At 39.0% G+C, this 15,413-nt stretch overlaps 3 protein-coding genes across 5 annotated transcripts; 1 reads left to right on the plus strand and 2 right to left on the minus strand.

The window, feature by feature from the left end:
- Positions 1-703: 703 nt before the first annotated feature.
- Positions 704-8,486, minus strand: LOC116926905 (ITG-like peptide). Of its 2 annotated transcripts, XM_032933827.2 has the most exons (6): positions 8,461-8,486; positions 8,257-8,348; positions 4,443-4,611; positions 3,649-3,795; positions 3,489-3,577; positions 704-1,512 (listed from the first exon to the last, which is right to left on the minus strand). In XM_032933827.2, the coding sequence occupies exons 2-6, from the start codon at positions 8,317-8,319 to the stop codon at positions 1,381-1,383; spliced, it is 600 nt and encodes a 199-aa protein (XP_032789718.2). In that variant the 5' UTR covers positions 8,320-8,348; positions 8,461-8,486; the 3' UTR covers positions 704-1,380. The 2 variants fall into 2 exon arrangements, with proteins under 2 accessions (XP_032789718.2, XP_032789717.1); XM_032933826.2 differs by lacking the exons at positions 8,257-8,348; positions 8,461-8,486 and adding an exon at positions 7,040-7,366.
- Positions 8,487-9,053: 567 nt separating this feature from the next.
- Positions 9,054-11,553, plus strand: LOC116926903 (UDP-N-acetylglucosamine transporter). 2 transcript variants are annotated; one of them, XM_032933824.2, is made up of 8 exons: positions 9,054-9,362; positions 9,417-9,713; positions 9,811-9,933; positions 10,009-10,189; positions 10,254-10,372; positions 10,437-10,479; positions 10,558-10,802; positions 11,371-11,553. In XM_032933824.2, the coding sequence occupies exons 1-8, from the start codon at positions 9,294-9,296 to the stop codon at positions 11,392-11,394; spliced, it is 1,101 nt and encodes a 366-aa protein (XP_032789715.2). In that variant the 5' UTR covers positions 9,054-9,293; the 3' UTR covers positions 11,395-11,553. The 2 variants fall into 2 exon arrangements, with proteins under 2 accessions (XP_032789715.2, XP_032789714.2); XM_032933823.2 differs by having other exon boundaries at positions 9,056-9,362; positions 10,558-11,553.
- Positions 11,554-11,892: 339 nt separating this feature from the next.
- LOC116926896 (rho guanine nucleotide exchange factor 3) lies at positions 11,893-14,274 on the minus strand. Its single transcript, XM_032933811.2, is given in 7 exon segments — positions 11,893-12,876; positions 12,943-13,102; positions 13,167-13,403; positions 13,458-13,487; positions 13,489-13,593; positions 13,653-13,973; positions 14,045-14,274. Coding segments are annotated over 7 exon segments (1,791 nt in total). The 5' UTR covers positions 14,120-14,274; the 3' UTR covers positions 11,893-12,013.
- Between the last annotated feature and the right edge of the window lie 1,139 nt (positions 14,275-15,413).

Raw genomic sequence — 15,413 nt, forward strand, 5'->3', positions numbered from 1 at the left:
TTTGTTAGCGATTACTCCAAGAAGTTCCAAGAATCTTTGGTGGTGGTGCTAGTGTCCATTCGAGAATAAGCTCCTCCCATCGCCGGAGGGGTGAGTCACTTTTACAGTTCTATGCTTCAGGCTTGAACTATTACATCCAGTGGGCTATGATCAGACGAATCCTGATTTTCCATAAGGCCCTGTACAAAGTGTAGTACAAGCTGATTACCGCCAGGAGGCTGCTGAGATCAGGTATATAGCGTTTCTAGTGTATTGTTGTTAATCAGACGAATCAGGATTCGTCTGATTTGCCACTTGACGCGCCCCTGTATTAGGAAATTTTTTTCTATAATACAATATCTAAGTTACTTGGAATCAGAGAATTATCTTGCTAATATATAATTATTTTCCAATTTGATTCAGTAGTTTACTAGGGAAAACTGTCACATTTTTCTATAATAAATGTGACAGTCTGATAGGCGTATTTAATGTACATGAAATACGACTATCAGCTATCACCTTACACGTAGGATTGCCATACACAAACAGACAACTTTATTCCAGTGACGACGCCGTTTCCCTCTGGTTCTCTACCCTGTCCTTCTAACCCACCCCTATAGGGCTACGGTTACATGCCAAGAGGATATGATTAATGATGAATGTTTGCCCAGTATTCACGCAAGTAACTCATATCATACTAGTAAAATTGAGGAAAGGTAACCTGAACAGTTATGTAGTATATATTTCCCAATCGTGACGTACACGTCCTGAAAACAATTAGTAAAGAAATACAATTTTAACAAAGAAATGACAATTAATTTACACTGAAAGCTGCTGATAAATATCGGTAACCTACGCTTGTAGTTTATGAAACACACTTAACACCATGGATATAGTATAGTGAGTGTAGCGTAGGAAAACCTTAGTACATTCACTGAGAGTGTCGGAAATCGCAAAAAAAAAAGAAAGAAAAAAAGAAAATGGTATTGCCATTAACAATGAAAACATGACCAATAGTCAAAGGACATGTTTTGATGTCGAATAAAACTGGAGATGAACAATTTTGAAAATTGTTGACACCTATTGTTCTTTTCTTATAGTTCTCTTTTTGATGGACGCTATGGTTGCAATTTGACAACTAGATGAAATAAATAAGTGATTCAAAAGTGTAGTGTTGAAAAGCACTACTAGAAGAAGAACGTCAAAAATACATAAGTTGACGTGGCCATTGAAAAAACAAATAAAATAAAATAAATATTTCAAAAAGTATTCCGTGGAAAAACATGCAAGTATTCGCAGACAGATCCCAATGATCAAAGGTCTGCGTTAAGTCTGTTACGTAGACGTTTTCAGTGTAAATGAATGAAATCCATTCTTCATTTTGATGATCCAATACGCAATCTACTTGCGGGAATAATTGGCGGCGCGGTCAGTTAAGCGTTTCTCATTCGCCGTGTGTTGAATTTGTTCCTTGACCGAATCAACGGAAACAGCTCCGATGCAAACTAGTGGATCACGAAAGTAACTGCATGCCTGAGAGTTTTTGAAAAGATAGTGCAAAACATTAAATATCAACAAATTAATTAGTAATACCGCATTACACTTTGTATATTCACTTTAACATCCAAGTTTAGGGTTTTACTTTTATTATGACTCTTCTATTGATAATTAAAAGCCCATCTCAGGACCTTTTAATGTATTTGCATGCAATAATCTAATTTAGGGATGTTTGTGGTAACGTGGAGTTTTGGGAACAGGTCCAGTGACGGTTGGCATTTCAACTTTTGTTTATAGCAGCTAAAAGTTCTTTCAGACAGTCTTAGTCAGACAAGTGGTGACATATTCTATCAACAGCTCTCTACCCCACCCCCAGGTGGATGTACGCACGAGTTCGGGAAATTTCAGAGATATAAGTTGAATTCATTGTTTAACAAAGCTACGGATCGTAAAATTCTCAGAAATGGTGGGTCACGGACCACTCGTCGAATAGTCGGGCCAATATTTAATCGCATAAAAACCAGGTAAGCAGATCAAAGAGAATTGTATGCTCCATTTGGGACGGAAGCTGGAGACTTGGAGTGCTTCTGCAATTACAAAACAGGCTTACTTGTGCGTTGGTATCATATAGACTGACGTCATGAAACCACTCTGCCAAAAAGCACAAATCGAAGGAAGACGTTCCAAATGATAATCATAACGTAGAAAATTGATATGCAAATTGGAATCCATCGCCTTTTGACGTCACGACGTGCAATTGGTTTTTGAAAGTGGAATTTAATTTGTACCCGCCTCCGTTTGAACTAACTAAAACCACCCGACGGAAGGAAGAGGCCTACATCTGGATGTCACCCTCGCCTTTACTACCCCCACGTAGGTTTAGTTTAGGTACTATACGCCCTTTTTCCCACAGGGGCAGGCTTTCCGTGAAATCCATTTTTTTGTTCCCCACTGATCTTCCCCTATCTAAGTTGCTATGGTAGCTGACCTTTCTCGCTCAACATCTCATACCCCGGATAGCCAAGCAAACTTGCAACTGCATCTGACTGCCAATTAAATTGCTAATGACTATACTTAGGAAAACCTTCGCGTCACACTTCAAAGGACTAGGGGATTCGGACGTGCAGTCGACTGTTGCCGAAAATTCCCTCCGTAACCCTGATCTTTGCTAAAAAGGATAACAATAGGCGATGTGTGGCATAAAAGGGACAAAGCCCCAGACTTCTGGGAAGATGAAAAATGCAAATGATACATAATAGAATAGTTGAGGAAACTGAGAATGGCAGAGGAGGTAGAAGACGTAAGTTGCATGATCGAATAGGGAGGTAATACCTCGATGTTAGATATGGCCTCGTATGAAAATAGTTCTAGATTGGTCGATAACCTTTACGTTTGTTGGTCACCTAGGCAACGGTTCTCGCACGGGCATTCGAGCGGTAATAACAAACACGTATAGTAAAGCCCACAGGGAGTCGAATAAACTAAGACTATCGTTGATTAGGTTATTACTCGAAAGAATTATAGTCTAAAAAAGCTGGCTTCTAAGCACTTGCATCTACCCAAATTAGCATCTCTCGTTCTTAATTCAGGCTATAATGACGACGTGTGTCGTTTTAGTAACAACAAACCAATGAAACACGTCTTCTTTTCTTTCTTTTTTTCCCCCTTTTGTAAACGCAATTTCTACGTGTAGCTTTTCCGGGCATGTTTACGCTTGGTTAGGCATAGCGTAACAACTCGGCAACCATCTCTTAGGTAGCCCCAAAGTACCGAAATAAAATCCAGAGCGCTTTTTCATTTTTGCTCGACACCTTTGCTTCAACACTTTTACAAACGTAAATAGAAAAGCCCAATTAGTTTAAAGAAAATTGTAATTTTTTTTTTTTTCGTTTTAACATCTGTCATCATTATCCGATGTAAAGTAGCTAGACCCAGGCACCGGAAAAAAAAGGAAACATCGTAGCCAAGTCTGTACATTCCGGATGTTGAAGAAACGTTTGATCAAAACTTACTTTACGTGGAGATTGCCGGTGGCGTCGAAGTAATTGGCAGCACAAACCTTTCGACACGTCACACTCGCTGCTTTGGGCACAATCTTCGTCTGCAAATTAGAATCAAGAGTTACGCCACCCTTTAAGAAAAAATGAAATCGTTGAAATGTTAACGGCTTACTATACTGTTTGACGTTTTCTGATGGTTGTTGGCAAGTTTTTCCAGCGCCTGACACGACACACAGCAACCCGAAATCGCAATCTGAGGTGTGATGGCATGTCGATCCCTCACGCCTACCGTGGTGTGGAAGGCAAGTGCCGACCGATGCTAAACATTCAAGTTTTTTTGTTTTTTATTTCATTTTATATCGATCCAATATTTCTTTAGAAGAAAAAAAAACGTGATAGCCAGTGGGTATATTTATTCAAGATCTACACATTTGTGACGGGTCATAGATGTTACTTTTCAAAAATAATCAAGTTTTGGTATAACGCGTCAGGGAAATCTGTCAGCGCCACAGTTTCCATCTACTCATAGGATGGTAACCTTTTCCTTTTTTTCCGGCATTACTTAGAATCGTGGGAAGCTCCATCTGTTCACATCCGTTTAAAAAAAACGACCTATTTACGAGCTCCTTTCCCCATGTTTTTCTGTAGGAGAATAACTCGTTGTAGGCTACAGCGCTCGGTATAGAGTAAATACACAATTTACTCTATACATTTTTTATTTTATGTCTGCTACGTAATTGAGAGCACGTCCAAATTGACGTCACGACAGCGACTTGGTTAAATAAAAGGACGGCCGAGCGGCATTTGCTGGTCAAGTACTACGCATGTCAAGAGTCAGCGTTCCAGTTGGCAATTGACGTCGATTGTAGCTACATAGCTTATTCAACAATGCACTTACACCTACATATATAGCTTACGTAAACATACAACTTGCTACATAGCGAAATGTATTTTTCTTAGACTTACGGCCATCCAGATCAACGCAAACGGTTCCTGGGCAGCAGTGTTCATTGGCGGAGCAGCGACGTCCGGAGCAGCTGGACACAGCTTTATTGCTGGCCTCTGTCATTTCTTCATCCTCTTCACTCTGCAGCATCGATTCCAAAAGATCCATTGAAGATGCCGGAAGAAAACGCTGCGTTGACAGAAAAAATACATTGGAATATTCGTAAATCGAATCATGTTTCTTTTTCATCAAAGGCTTCGCATTACAAGGGGAAAGAAAACACAATAGACGCTTGTCGTACAACACTGGCGACAACCCGTCCCATACAATTTCTTAAACCTTATGTTGATCACCAGAAATGGCGGACATAAAGTCTACGAAATTTCGTTTTACGCAGTTGGTGGCATTTCATTTGAGTCGCTAGAGACGTATTTGAATATTCCATTTAGAAACGCGTTTGGTCATTACAAATTTAGAACTAAAAGTGAGCCATCAAATTCTAATAGCTTTTTGAAAAAGAAAAACGGGCCAGCAGAAGAAACAATTTGTTTTTATTTGGAGCTTTTATTTCAGTCATTGTTCTTATAGAACGACATACGTATAGGCCCTATGTGCATTTATTGACGTTTATGAACATCGAGCGAAACTATGGTACACGATATCTATGTTGCTTTCGCCTTGTTATATAGGCAAAACGGGGGTGTTTCAACAAACCGCATAAATTATTTTGTGAGAAACATCTAGCCATATAGCCGGCAGTGCTCGGGTTTAATAGCAAATCGATAGTGGAGATCTGTTGAGGGCACGGCCGGAAGGCAACCAACGTTATAGCCACTTGCTGTACGTTTTCACTGCGCCACCGGTTTTCTTCTCCACACTATTGACCTGTGCCTTTGCACGGACCAAAGTTTCAGATCATCAGCTTGTTATTTATAGGATACATACTTTTTCCCTCTCTATCGATCAGTCGGCGATTTAGAAAGGGCGAGACCAAAGAGTGGCATTATGGACGCAGGCCTCCGCAAGCCTCAGTATTAAATGTGTTTACCAGACCGTATACAGGACTTATTCTGTATACATGTCGAGAAAATGTAATGAGATGGAATATATAAGCAAAGTTATTCTCTAACACAGCACATGTGCTGCAAATCTCAAGCTCCAGCCCGTATCATGCGGAACAGGTGCAATGGGTGTAGTAACTTCTTACTGACTTACTTTTCCCAAGAAGTTTTCAATGTGTATACAAACTTGCTGGTGAACTCCTAACAAGTCTACGGTTACCTTGAATTCACCCGCCCGTTCCGGAGGTAGGAGTGCGGATCAATAGAGTGCCGATATAACGGAAGGCTACGCGTTCTTCATGTTAGCTACTCTTTTTAGCGACGTCAATATTTACTCAATAAGAAATTACTAGCTAAAAATTAAGTTTTGCATCCATTTCAAGCGCAATAGTTACTTTCAAAAGATACCTTACGAGTATCGTTCAAATTTGGGCAAATGGTTGCATGCAACTGATCCGGGGGCAATTTCTAGGTAACTTCAAATTGGTTTGATGAAGGGTCGTATAGATAACAAGATTATAAAGCATCCGCTAACAGATTATGACTATACCTAATTAACCATCCGCCAATACTCCCTTGTAATACGGCCATACATGCAGGTGAATACCTGCATGTATGTCGGCTTAACTTAAGAGGCAAATTTTAGTTAACAGTTAAATTAAAGAACAAATTAGCAGATTGCACAACAATCTGTAAATACGACTAACGCGAATTAAATTTAATGTGTGTATGCTAAATGAGGTCGATCTTTCCATCTTACTTATGCTAGTCGTCTTTATCGCTTGCTCGGAGATGCGATCGAAATTGTATAGCAACGCAGCTAAATCAGTTCGGTTGTGTAGTCCCGCGTCGTGTGTTCAACAAAATGCCGTTATTGACGTCGCAACGTACATTTCTCTGATGTTTCATTCGGTTACCTCGCATTTGCAGACAACTAAGGAAAAAAAAGAAACTGCAGGTTTGGACGGCAGCACTCGGTTGTGCGTGCGTAGCGTACACAATCGTGAGTCTCTCCATCGATCTACTCGCTTTACGCTTCGTTACAACTCTTTGTTCTGAGGCCATGCCCTTTCCCCTTTTTCTAACACACTAAGGTTGTTGTTTTTTTCTATAGCTATACATTTAACTCGGCTACATCTAAAAAAAAAAACTACCTTTGTGTAAAGAACAAGACGCTTTATGACGATAAAAATAATAAAGGTTTTCCGGAGTAAACTACCGGAGTTAACCGCTCGAGGAAAAGGTGTCACGTAAGAAAGACATATAGTGTGATTTATTACACACTCCATATTTATTTATATCGTTATCATGCTCTCTATGAGATTAGTGTAGTATACAGTAATGTGTTTCACCGGCCGTCTAATGCGAACAAATGTTAGCGAATTAACTTAACCTTATAACCTTTTTCTTCATCCTGGAAATAAGCGATAAATACATCATTCTTAACGCGTTACCAAGCCGATAAAGACACAACAATGTGAGGAGCTCTATCAGCTGCCATTGGAACTTATTTGAATTAAAACCTACATTCCGAAAAGTATGGGGAAAAAAATTACCTGAGGGGCATGACGATTGTTTCCATAGCCACCGTAGCCCATGTTGGAAAGCATCTCCGGGCTGAAACGATTAAATCTTCCGCCCCATGAGTATGCCCGTCCGAAAAGAACGATGATTGCAAAGAAAAGTAAAGTGAGTTTCAGCATGATGAACGACGGAGTTGGCTGGATTACGGTGACTTGGCTAGAACAGAAGCGTACGGTTCCGCGTTCACTAGTTGAATGGCAAAGGCCCAGGTCGATGTAGTCGACATCATGGCTAACTGTTCTCGTCTTTCCCCGGCGTCCTAGTCCACCTTCTCCCCCCCACATTTGCGCAACCGATCGAATCTAAGTGCAAAAATCCAACCGCTTCGTGCTCAAAGCAATAATGTTGTCCGCATAGAATATACTATCTTTTTCGTTTTTGTTTTATTATTCGAGATTTACCGATACTGTTCGACAATGTCGCTTTTACGCAAACATTTTTCTGATCGCTTTATCCATGTCTATAGCAATATGTAAAGAAATAAAAAGACTGCACGCAAGAATATCAAAATATTAGTCCATTGTCTTTTATTGGATTTAACATGGGCTTTTGTATATAGCGACCGAATGGGTGTGACCCTTATGGAGTCGGGAACGACAGGGCAAGTTCATGAGCACTAGTCATAATGGTTGGGCACCATTAGCAAATGAACAAGCTTATTACACTTGTGTATCGTATTCGACTTATTACTAACACCACATGCGTTGTCTAGGCTACTAAGCTCGATATCCTGTTATCCTTCCTCGACAACGTTCCACTCACCAGTCGTTTAATCTAACAAGAAATCTGAATAGTTGTCGCACGTTTTTTTTAAATCGTTGTTGTCACTAAGGGCCAATTATGAAGAGAGAAAAAAACGTTCCAAGTGCCACCATAAGAACATTCCAAATTCATGCTGATTCAGCTCTTTTTGACTGCACGAAGAGCCAACAAAAAAAAACGAGTGTTTTTATACGACATCTCAATGCAAATTTCGGGATGCTCGTATTTGTAGCTTGAAACTTCCCTCCGTGTAAGACGAGTAGCTTGCCAAGTCAAATAAAATTACTTCGACATTCGTGGGTAAGTGGACATATGTCGCTATATCCGCAAGTATGGTCCTGTTATTAGTTTAGGACTGTTGCACACAACCTGTCTATTTGTGCTTTTGACGTTCAAGTAGGGAATATGAAAAGTATCAGTAGCCTACCTCAATTTCAAACGTTATTTTGGAATGAATATCGGCAGAAAATGTTACTTCTGTAAAGCGCATCTGGCGGTGTCTCTTACTACGTGGCAAACCTATGTGAAAATATGGAGAATTTAGAAGCCCACTACGACTGTCGGACACATATAATATTGTACGGCACAAAGATATTGAAAAAAATAAGAAAATCTAGCGTGCAGAGCTTACAGATGTTTGATGATTGGAACTAAAATTTACCAGCACTTGTCAATCACATTTTTGAACACATGTAATTTGTGTCGTCTGCACAATATTTAACGAAAATTTTTTTTTTTTTTTTTTTTTTTTTTTTTTTTTTTTTTTTTTTTTTTTTTTTTCCCCAAAAATTATCCGTCCGTAGTCTTGAGCAAAAGTTCACTTTATTTACTAATAGATGGCGTAAAATGTTGTGAGCGCTCGCTCAACGGGTCTCTTCTTAAGCTAACGCTCACGCTCACGTTTATCAAAATTGAGCGGCTTTCGTGAGCGCGCTCTCCCACCTTTGATTGTGCCTGCATATTCTTAGGAATTTAGGATTGAACTGCATGAAGGTGACTTTACAAATAGACTTTAAATAGTTTATCGTCCAATCACTGTAATAGTACATTTGTGTTTCGTTTGAAAAGGAGAAGGAATTTTTAATTCAAACGATAAATTCAAGTCACATAATTAAATTTTTCCCTATTTCCGCAAAGAAGAATAGTAAAAAAAATAGCTAAATCTTTTCCAAATTTCCGCAAAGTAGAATGATATTCCAATATCCATATCCCTTTTTTACTGACTGTGTCACCAGACATTTTGCTTCTGCTACTATTTGTGTTCGCTGTCAAACAGCGATGCAAAGCTTGCAACCGTGGTTTGAAAATAACGCTAGTACAGCTTACATATAAACTCACATAGTCACATTGTTTCTGTGATACATCCCCCAGGCTAGTAAACATTAAAGAAACAAAGAGCCTTCTCAGTGCAACTGCCAGCTCATCATATTTTACAAAATTATGTGAAGAGCATTCCATTGAGTCATGGAAAAACACACTATGTTGGGCCAAAACACCTTGAGATATTTTAGCTTATTCATCTTGACTTTACAGGTAAACTTTATTGATTCAATTTGGAAAATTAAATGCAATTTTCTCCCATTTCAGACAACTCTGACAGTTTTGGCAATGCGATATTCACGAAAACAAACAGAAGGAGGAAAAGATTTATATATTGCCACCACATTGGTTCTTGTTTCAGAACTCATCAAATTTATGTTCTGCCTGATTCTTCTGCTCATTCAGAAATCTGGCTCTATAGAACAGCTTTTAAAGGCTTTGGGATCTGAAGTTATTTTCAAGCCATCGGAGACTGCCAAACTTGCCATTCCCAGCTCATTATACACTATTCAGAATAACCTGATTCTATTAGCTCTGTCATCCCTGGATGCAGCAACTTTTCAAGTAGGCATTTCATTCAAACATTTGTTTATACTGTTGATCAGTTTTGTGCAATCTATAAACATTTTTAGTTAACTTATAAAATGGTTTGCCCATACAGGTCACTTATCAGTTGAAAATTTTGACAACAGCCTTCTTTTCGGTTTTACTTTTGAGGAAAGACATCAAGGCATTTCAGTGGTTAGCCCTAATTGTCTTGATGAGTGGTGTGATACTTGTCCAGGTCTGCATTTTTATGATGAAATTGCTGCAATTTATTTGTGTGTTCATGGTTCTTTAATTACTCTTTATACTTTAGTTTTCTTCAGATGGGAAGCAAAAAGAAGCTAACATAGTTCCAAGCAACCCACATAAACATTTAATTGGTATGTTAGCAGTAGTTGCTTCATCCTTATCAAGTGGGTTTGCTGGCGTGTACTATGAAAAACTCTTAAAGGAAAGTGCGCAACCGTCTGTAATCATTCGAAACATTCAGCTCGGTAAGGAAAGAAAAATAATTTAAATTCATCGAGTTTCTCCTAAAATTTTGTTTGCGCATTTTAGGTATTTTTTCAATAATATTTGGAACCGCTGGAGTCGTTATAAATGATTGGGACAAAGTGTCCCAACGTGGATTTTTCGACGGATATACTTCCGTTGTCTGGCTAGTTATAATGCTCCAAGTATTAACTAAATGCAAATCCATTGATTCCATTTTAAGCCTTATTTTCTTATAATACTTAACAGGCAATGGGAGGTCTAGTTGTAGCAGCTGTGATCAAATATGCTGGTAAGAAATTGCGCTTGTGGTCGATCAATTAACGTTTTATGCTGTGTTCTTAAAAACTTTTTCTTTCTTTTTTTTCAGACAATATTTTAAAGGGATTTGCAACATCAGTCTCCATAATTTTATCTTGCCTTTGTTCTTACGTTGTCCTCCATGACTTGAACTTGGATCTGACCTTCGTTCTTGGGACTGGACTAGTCATCTTGGCGACTTTTATGTATGGAATTCAGTCACACAACACACCGTTTATTGGCAGCAACAGTTCCAACAATTTAATAGTCGATAAAGACGAAAATGAAGATATTAGCCGTGCGTCTTACACAAAGGTAAATAATGATCGAACTTACCAAAAACTTTCCAGCACAATTTAAACCTTGTTCTACACCACTTGGTTGTCCATATATTGTTGTTGCTGAATAATTAAGTTATTGTATTTGTTATTTAATTGAAGTCCTTGTGACGTACAGCTCAAAATCAACGCTATGAAGATCTTATATACCCCCTTATTGTTTGTTATCTTATATCCTTTATGTTTAATTTAAGATTCCTTACCTGTAAAACCTTTTCCCTACAAAAAAAAGCGAATTTGCAAAGCAATTTTGTTTATCTCTAATTTGTCTTATTTTAGTAGCAAAATGAATTGCAATAAAGTACAGCAGTTTCTATTTGAAGCCGGCTAAAGGTAAAGTCCTCGTTTTCTATCCGGGTCCCAAAGAACAAGTTTTGTTAATACTTATCGCAGAATATCTGAAGGAATCTATTGAGGGCTAGCACATTGGTGTATAGTGTTTAACTGTCTGTTTTCAAAATGGGTGTCCCTTCTCGTTGTCTCCATTTATCATTATCGTTGCTATTTTTCTCCCCAGAAATCATTCTAGTATTATTTTTCACTAGGCTGAAAAACCCAAAATTCTATGACGATAAAAACAGAAGCGTCAACGCGATCCACGATCGAATGTTTTTTGCAACTGCCTCATCGCCAAATGTTTTTGCAGCAATCTTTCACTAGTTGTAAATCTTATTGACAACACCTAGAGTAACTGGAAATTTTAAACAATAAAATAATTAGACATTGAATTTTGAATTGTCTGATATTTACTTTATGGATGCGACGAAGAATGCTATAGAAACCAGCATTATCCGTCATCTCCACTAACACAAGAGCGTCCTTCTTTTCGCTAATGCCGTTCAAATACCAACGACGATAAGGATCCGATAGCGGAAATCCATTCCATTTCCGTGAGTTCTTAAGGAAGAAGAGAAGCAGGCCAGTTTCCGGTGCGGAGTTCATTTAACATCTCCATTTCTGAAAGAAAAAAGGCGTCTTTCGACGTATGGTCAATGATACATTACAAAGGACACAAGATAATGGACAGGTAGCTTAAAGGGACACAAACAATGCGGTGGAAGGACATGTTTGACTGACAGACAAAAGATGTATTCATTTCATTTGAAAATGAGAAAGTGTACAAAACGGATTCTTGTGATACACCGCTGTTGAAAAAGATTGTTGGGAGGCAAATGCAAAAAGAAAAATTTAAGATTGGGCTGAGTTTCTCAAACTGGTGCAAGAACGGGTGCAAATTCGATGTGTTTCTGGGCTTAAGGTTTGATTGAGACAGATAGAACCTTTGGATCGGAGGAAACGGACGGGTTGAGAAGGCATTGCTTGTCCTCCAGCAGGCTGACTGGGAAGGTGTGGTGCACTCACCACCTGTAACTTTCCGCGTGGCAATAGATTACGTCGATTTGCTCCGCGGATGTTTAAGCTGGCCTTAATTTTCGGAGCCTTACGAGGACTGTCAATATCGCTGGTCTCTTTGTTGTGTATGTGAGATGACTGCCATTCTTCAACGATTCTGTGAAGACCGAGCATCCATTGCTTCTTGTTATGCTCGTTGAACGTTACCAATGTGGCACTTTCAGACGATGTCTCCACTTTAAAGACGTGCTTCGTTCCAAGACCACTTCCTGATGAGCCGGGCAGGAACGAATTATTGCGGCCTACTTTCGTGCCCAAATCGACAACTTTGAACTGCCCTACTTCAAAGGGCGTCTTGTACAAACTCAGCCGATTGTTAGAGAGCGCTCTCGTCAGGACTAATCCACTGTCGAAAAGGAAACACTGCAACTTCAAACCTTGACTTGTTTTCAGGGGTCCATCGCAAATGAGCGTCGTAGCTCTTCTTAAAACAGAACACATTTCATCAGACAAATCAATTTGTCCAATGACATGTTTGCAACGTCCAAGTCCTGTTGATTTGTCAACCCGGTCTAATATGTTTGTAAGTATTCGAAGAACTTGTTCCAGCACTTTATGATCAACGTGGTTTTCAGGTGTGAATTTGAGAATCTGTTTGATCAGCAAAGGGTATTTCACTAGACGTGACCTTGGAACATCTAGAAATGAGAGAAATAGTTTGACATGAACAAACAGAACAACAGTTGAAACTAGAAGATTATCACCAAGGTAACTCCACACATCGAGACGACGTGAAAAGGGGGACTCCAAACAACGTGTGAGGAAATCCTCGACGCGAGCATCAGACGATCTTTTTTCATCTAAAACGCTTTTAGCTCGGATTTGGTTAGCACAGTGGATCACATAGATTTCTAGTTTTGGGACCTAGAGTGGAAAAAAAAATCATGGTTATGTTTAGGGAATACGAACGTGCAAGGACAGTGCATACCCATTTGAGGAGTATATTTCCTAAAGACTCAATAGAGCCATCTGGTCCTTTTGCTTTGGTCAGTTCGTCTCGAAGTTCAGAATGAATTGGCAACAGCGAACGAATCCCACCAAATATTTGTTCAGCTTCGCTTTCGGTAATGAGGCCCAGTCGCAAGAGTGAATCATGATAGTTGCGTTGCAGCATAGATATGTCCTCAATCAGATCACACTCTCCATGCCATAGTTCATACATTGTCTACAACACAAAAAGTTTACATGTGTGCCACCAGAGAAAAATAAATTACAATACCTCTTGTCTCTTTAATTCTTGATTGTTTAGGTGATAATGCTGTTGTTTTGCCCCAGGTTTCACTCCATAAGTGAATGATTCTGTGCTTGGTAGGTGTCAACGCTGGTGGGCGGTAAGGTGTGAGATTGGAGGAACCCTAGAATTCATATACATCTTTGTAAATCAATCCCTAAAATGAATAATAAAGTTCTATACTGATAGTCTGCTTAGAGAAGCAATGCTTCCCCTTGTTCTTAACAATGCTGGTGAAGAAGGAATGGAAATGACGGAAGGAGTAGGTGACTGTTGGCTTTCTTGGGGAGGCGCAGACTCTTTGGCAGAAGGATGGAGCATTCCACTAATTGATTTTTTGAGGGCTTGCTTTGCATTCTGCAGGGGTTTTCCAGAAGAAGTGAAAATGTTGGCCAATGAAGCTACTCTGCCTAGCCGCTTTTTCCGCTTGCTAGGACCTTCATCATCCCCCAAATTAAGAGAATGTGTGCTTGCGCTGTCTTCCTGATCTTTTTTTCGTTTTCTCTTTTGAAAGAAAAGGAGAAAGCAAAATATCAATAAAATTCATTTAGGTGTTGGAATGTGGATAGACTTACCAGGCTGAAACTTTTGTGTTGCTTTGGTGGTTCAACAAACAGGCTGTTGACAGACAAAGAATCTTCATCAGGCATTTCAACAAATTAATTAGAATAATGGTCACTACATATACTCAAACTTTTTAAATGTCAGATATTTTACTTTAATCTAATTTGAAAATGCTAGCAGCCGTTGGGATTCCTTTGATCCCCGCGCTAGCCATTATTCAGAATGATGAATGCTTTCAAATTGAGAGTTGCCATACTTACGAAATGACAACATACAGACGCACGAAAATGAAAGTCCTCCAAGGACCAAGTCCAACGCCGAGCGCCCTCCCTCAACGCCGAACAGCGAACACAATTTACTACTTCGCATTTCTTTTCATATCAATGAACAGTGTATAAATCGATTCAGTTTATTATCGCCTATTTGCTGTGTTGGGTCATAATAAAAGATTCCAGTTTCAGGTTTTACGCATGATGGAACATGGAAGTCTTTCCCTAATTATTAAACGCCAGGTTTCACACACATAAAAATAAAATCAGATACAATAAACAAACGACTTTACGATCAACTAATTGGAAAAGTAGTACTTCAAGAAGACTGGATTTGAAGCCATTGTTAAAATACAAATTAGTTTAGAATCCTGGGGTGAAAAACCAAAAGAGAAACCAGCAGGCTGGATTGTGCAAAAGTTGAAGTCCATCTTTACTGGAAAGTTGTTTCATCAGAAGCCCACCTGTGTTTGTATTGGTCACGAGTAAGCCTTTAATAGTCATTTTTCGCCAAAGGAATTAGAGAAAAAGTTTTGGTTTACGCGACAATGACTTTAGATATAAGATTCCCTCTTGACACTCTGCTTTGATTCAAGGTTTACGCCCTTCCGGCAGATTTCCGGAATGTTTCACGCAACGATTTCTCCCTATAATTTTTCTCAGAAATATATGACGGAGGTGAATTATATAAAAAAATGACTGAAAAGGAGAGATGTGTTAAGAAAATGTGCATCCGTGTTGTGTTGATCTTTGTGTCGAATCTTTCAAAAGAGGAATTGACATCGACTTCCCTCCACGACTAAGTTCATAAGATGGTGCTCCAAGTTTCTGGAATTGTGGATTCAACTGAATGATGAATTTCGTGGGATTAGTGCTTCTTTTCTATATATGTTTCTTTTTTTTTTCAATTCTATATCTTCTTAAGAGTAAGATAAACAGAAAAATGTTTCAAATGAAGGGCTAAAAAGCAGTTGTTGATAACGCAACACACAACGCGGGAATATGTATAAAAAACAAAAAAAAAAAAAAACATCTTCGGGAAGACATTGTCCCGTGAGCTAAATTTTATCAGCCCTGTGATAAGGGATTGACATTGTGGTGAATAACGTGC

This window comes from Daphnia magna, linkage group LG7 (assembly GCF_020631705.1).
Source record: "Daphnia magna isolate NIES linkage group LG7, ASM2063170v1.1, whole genome shotgun sequence".
In the NCBI taxonomy this organism is placed as follows: Eukaryota; Metazoa; Arthropoda; class Branchiopoda; order Diplostraca; family Daphniidae; genus Daphnia; species Daphnia magna.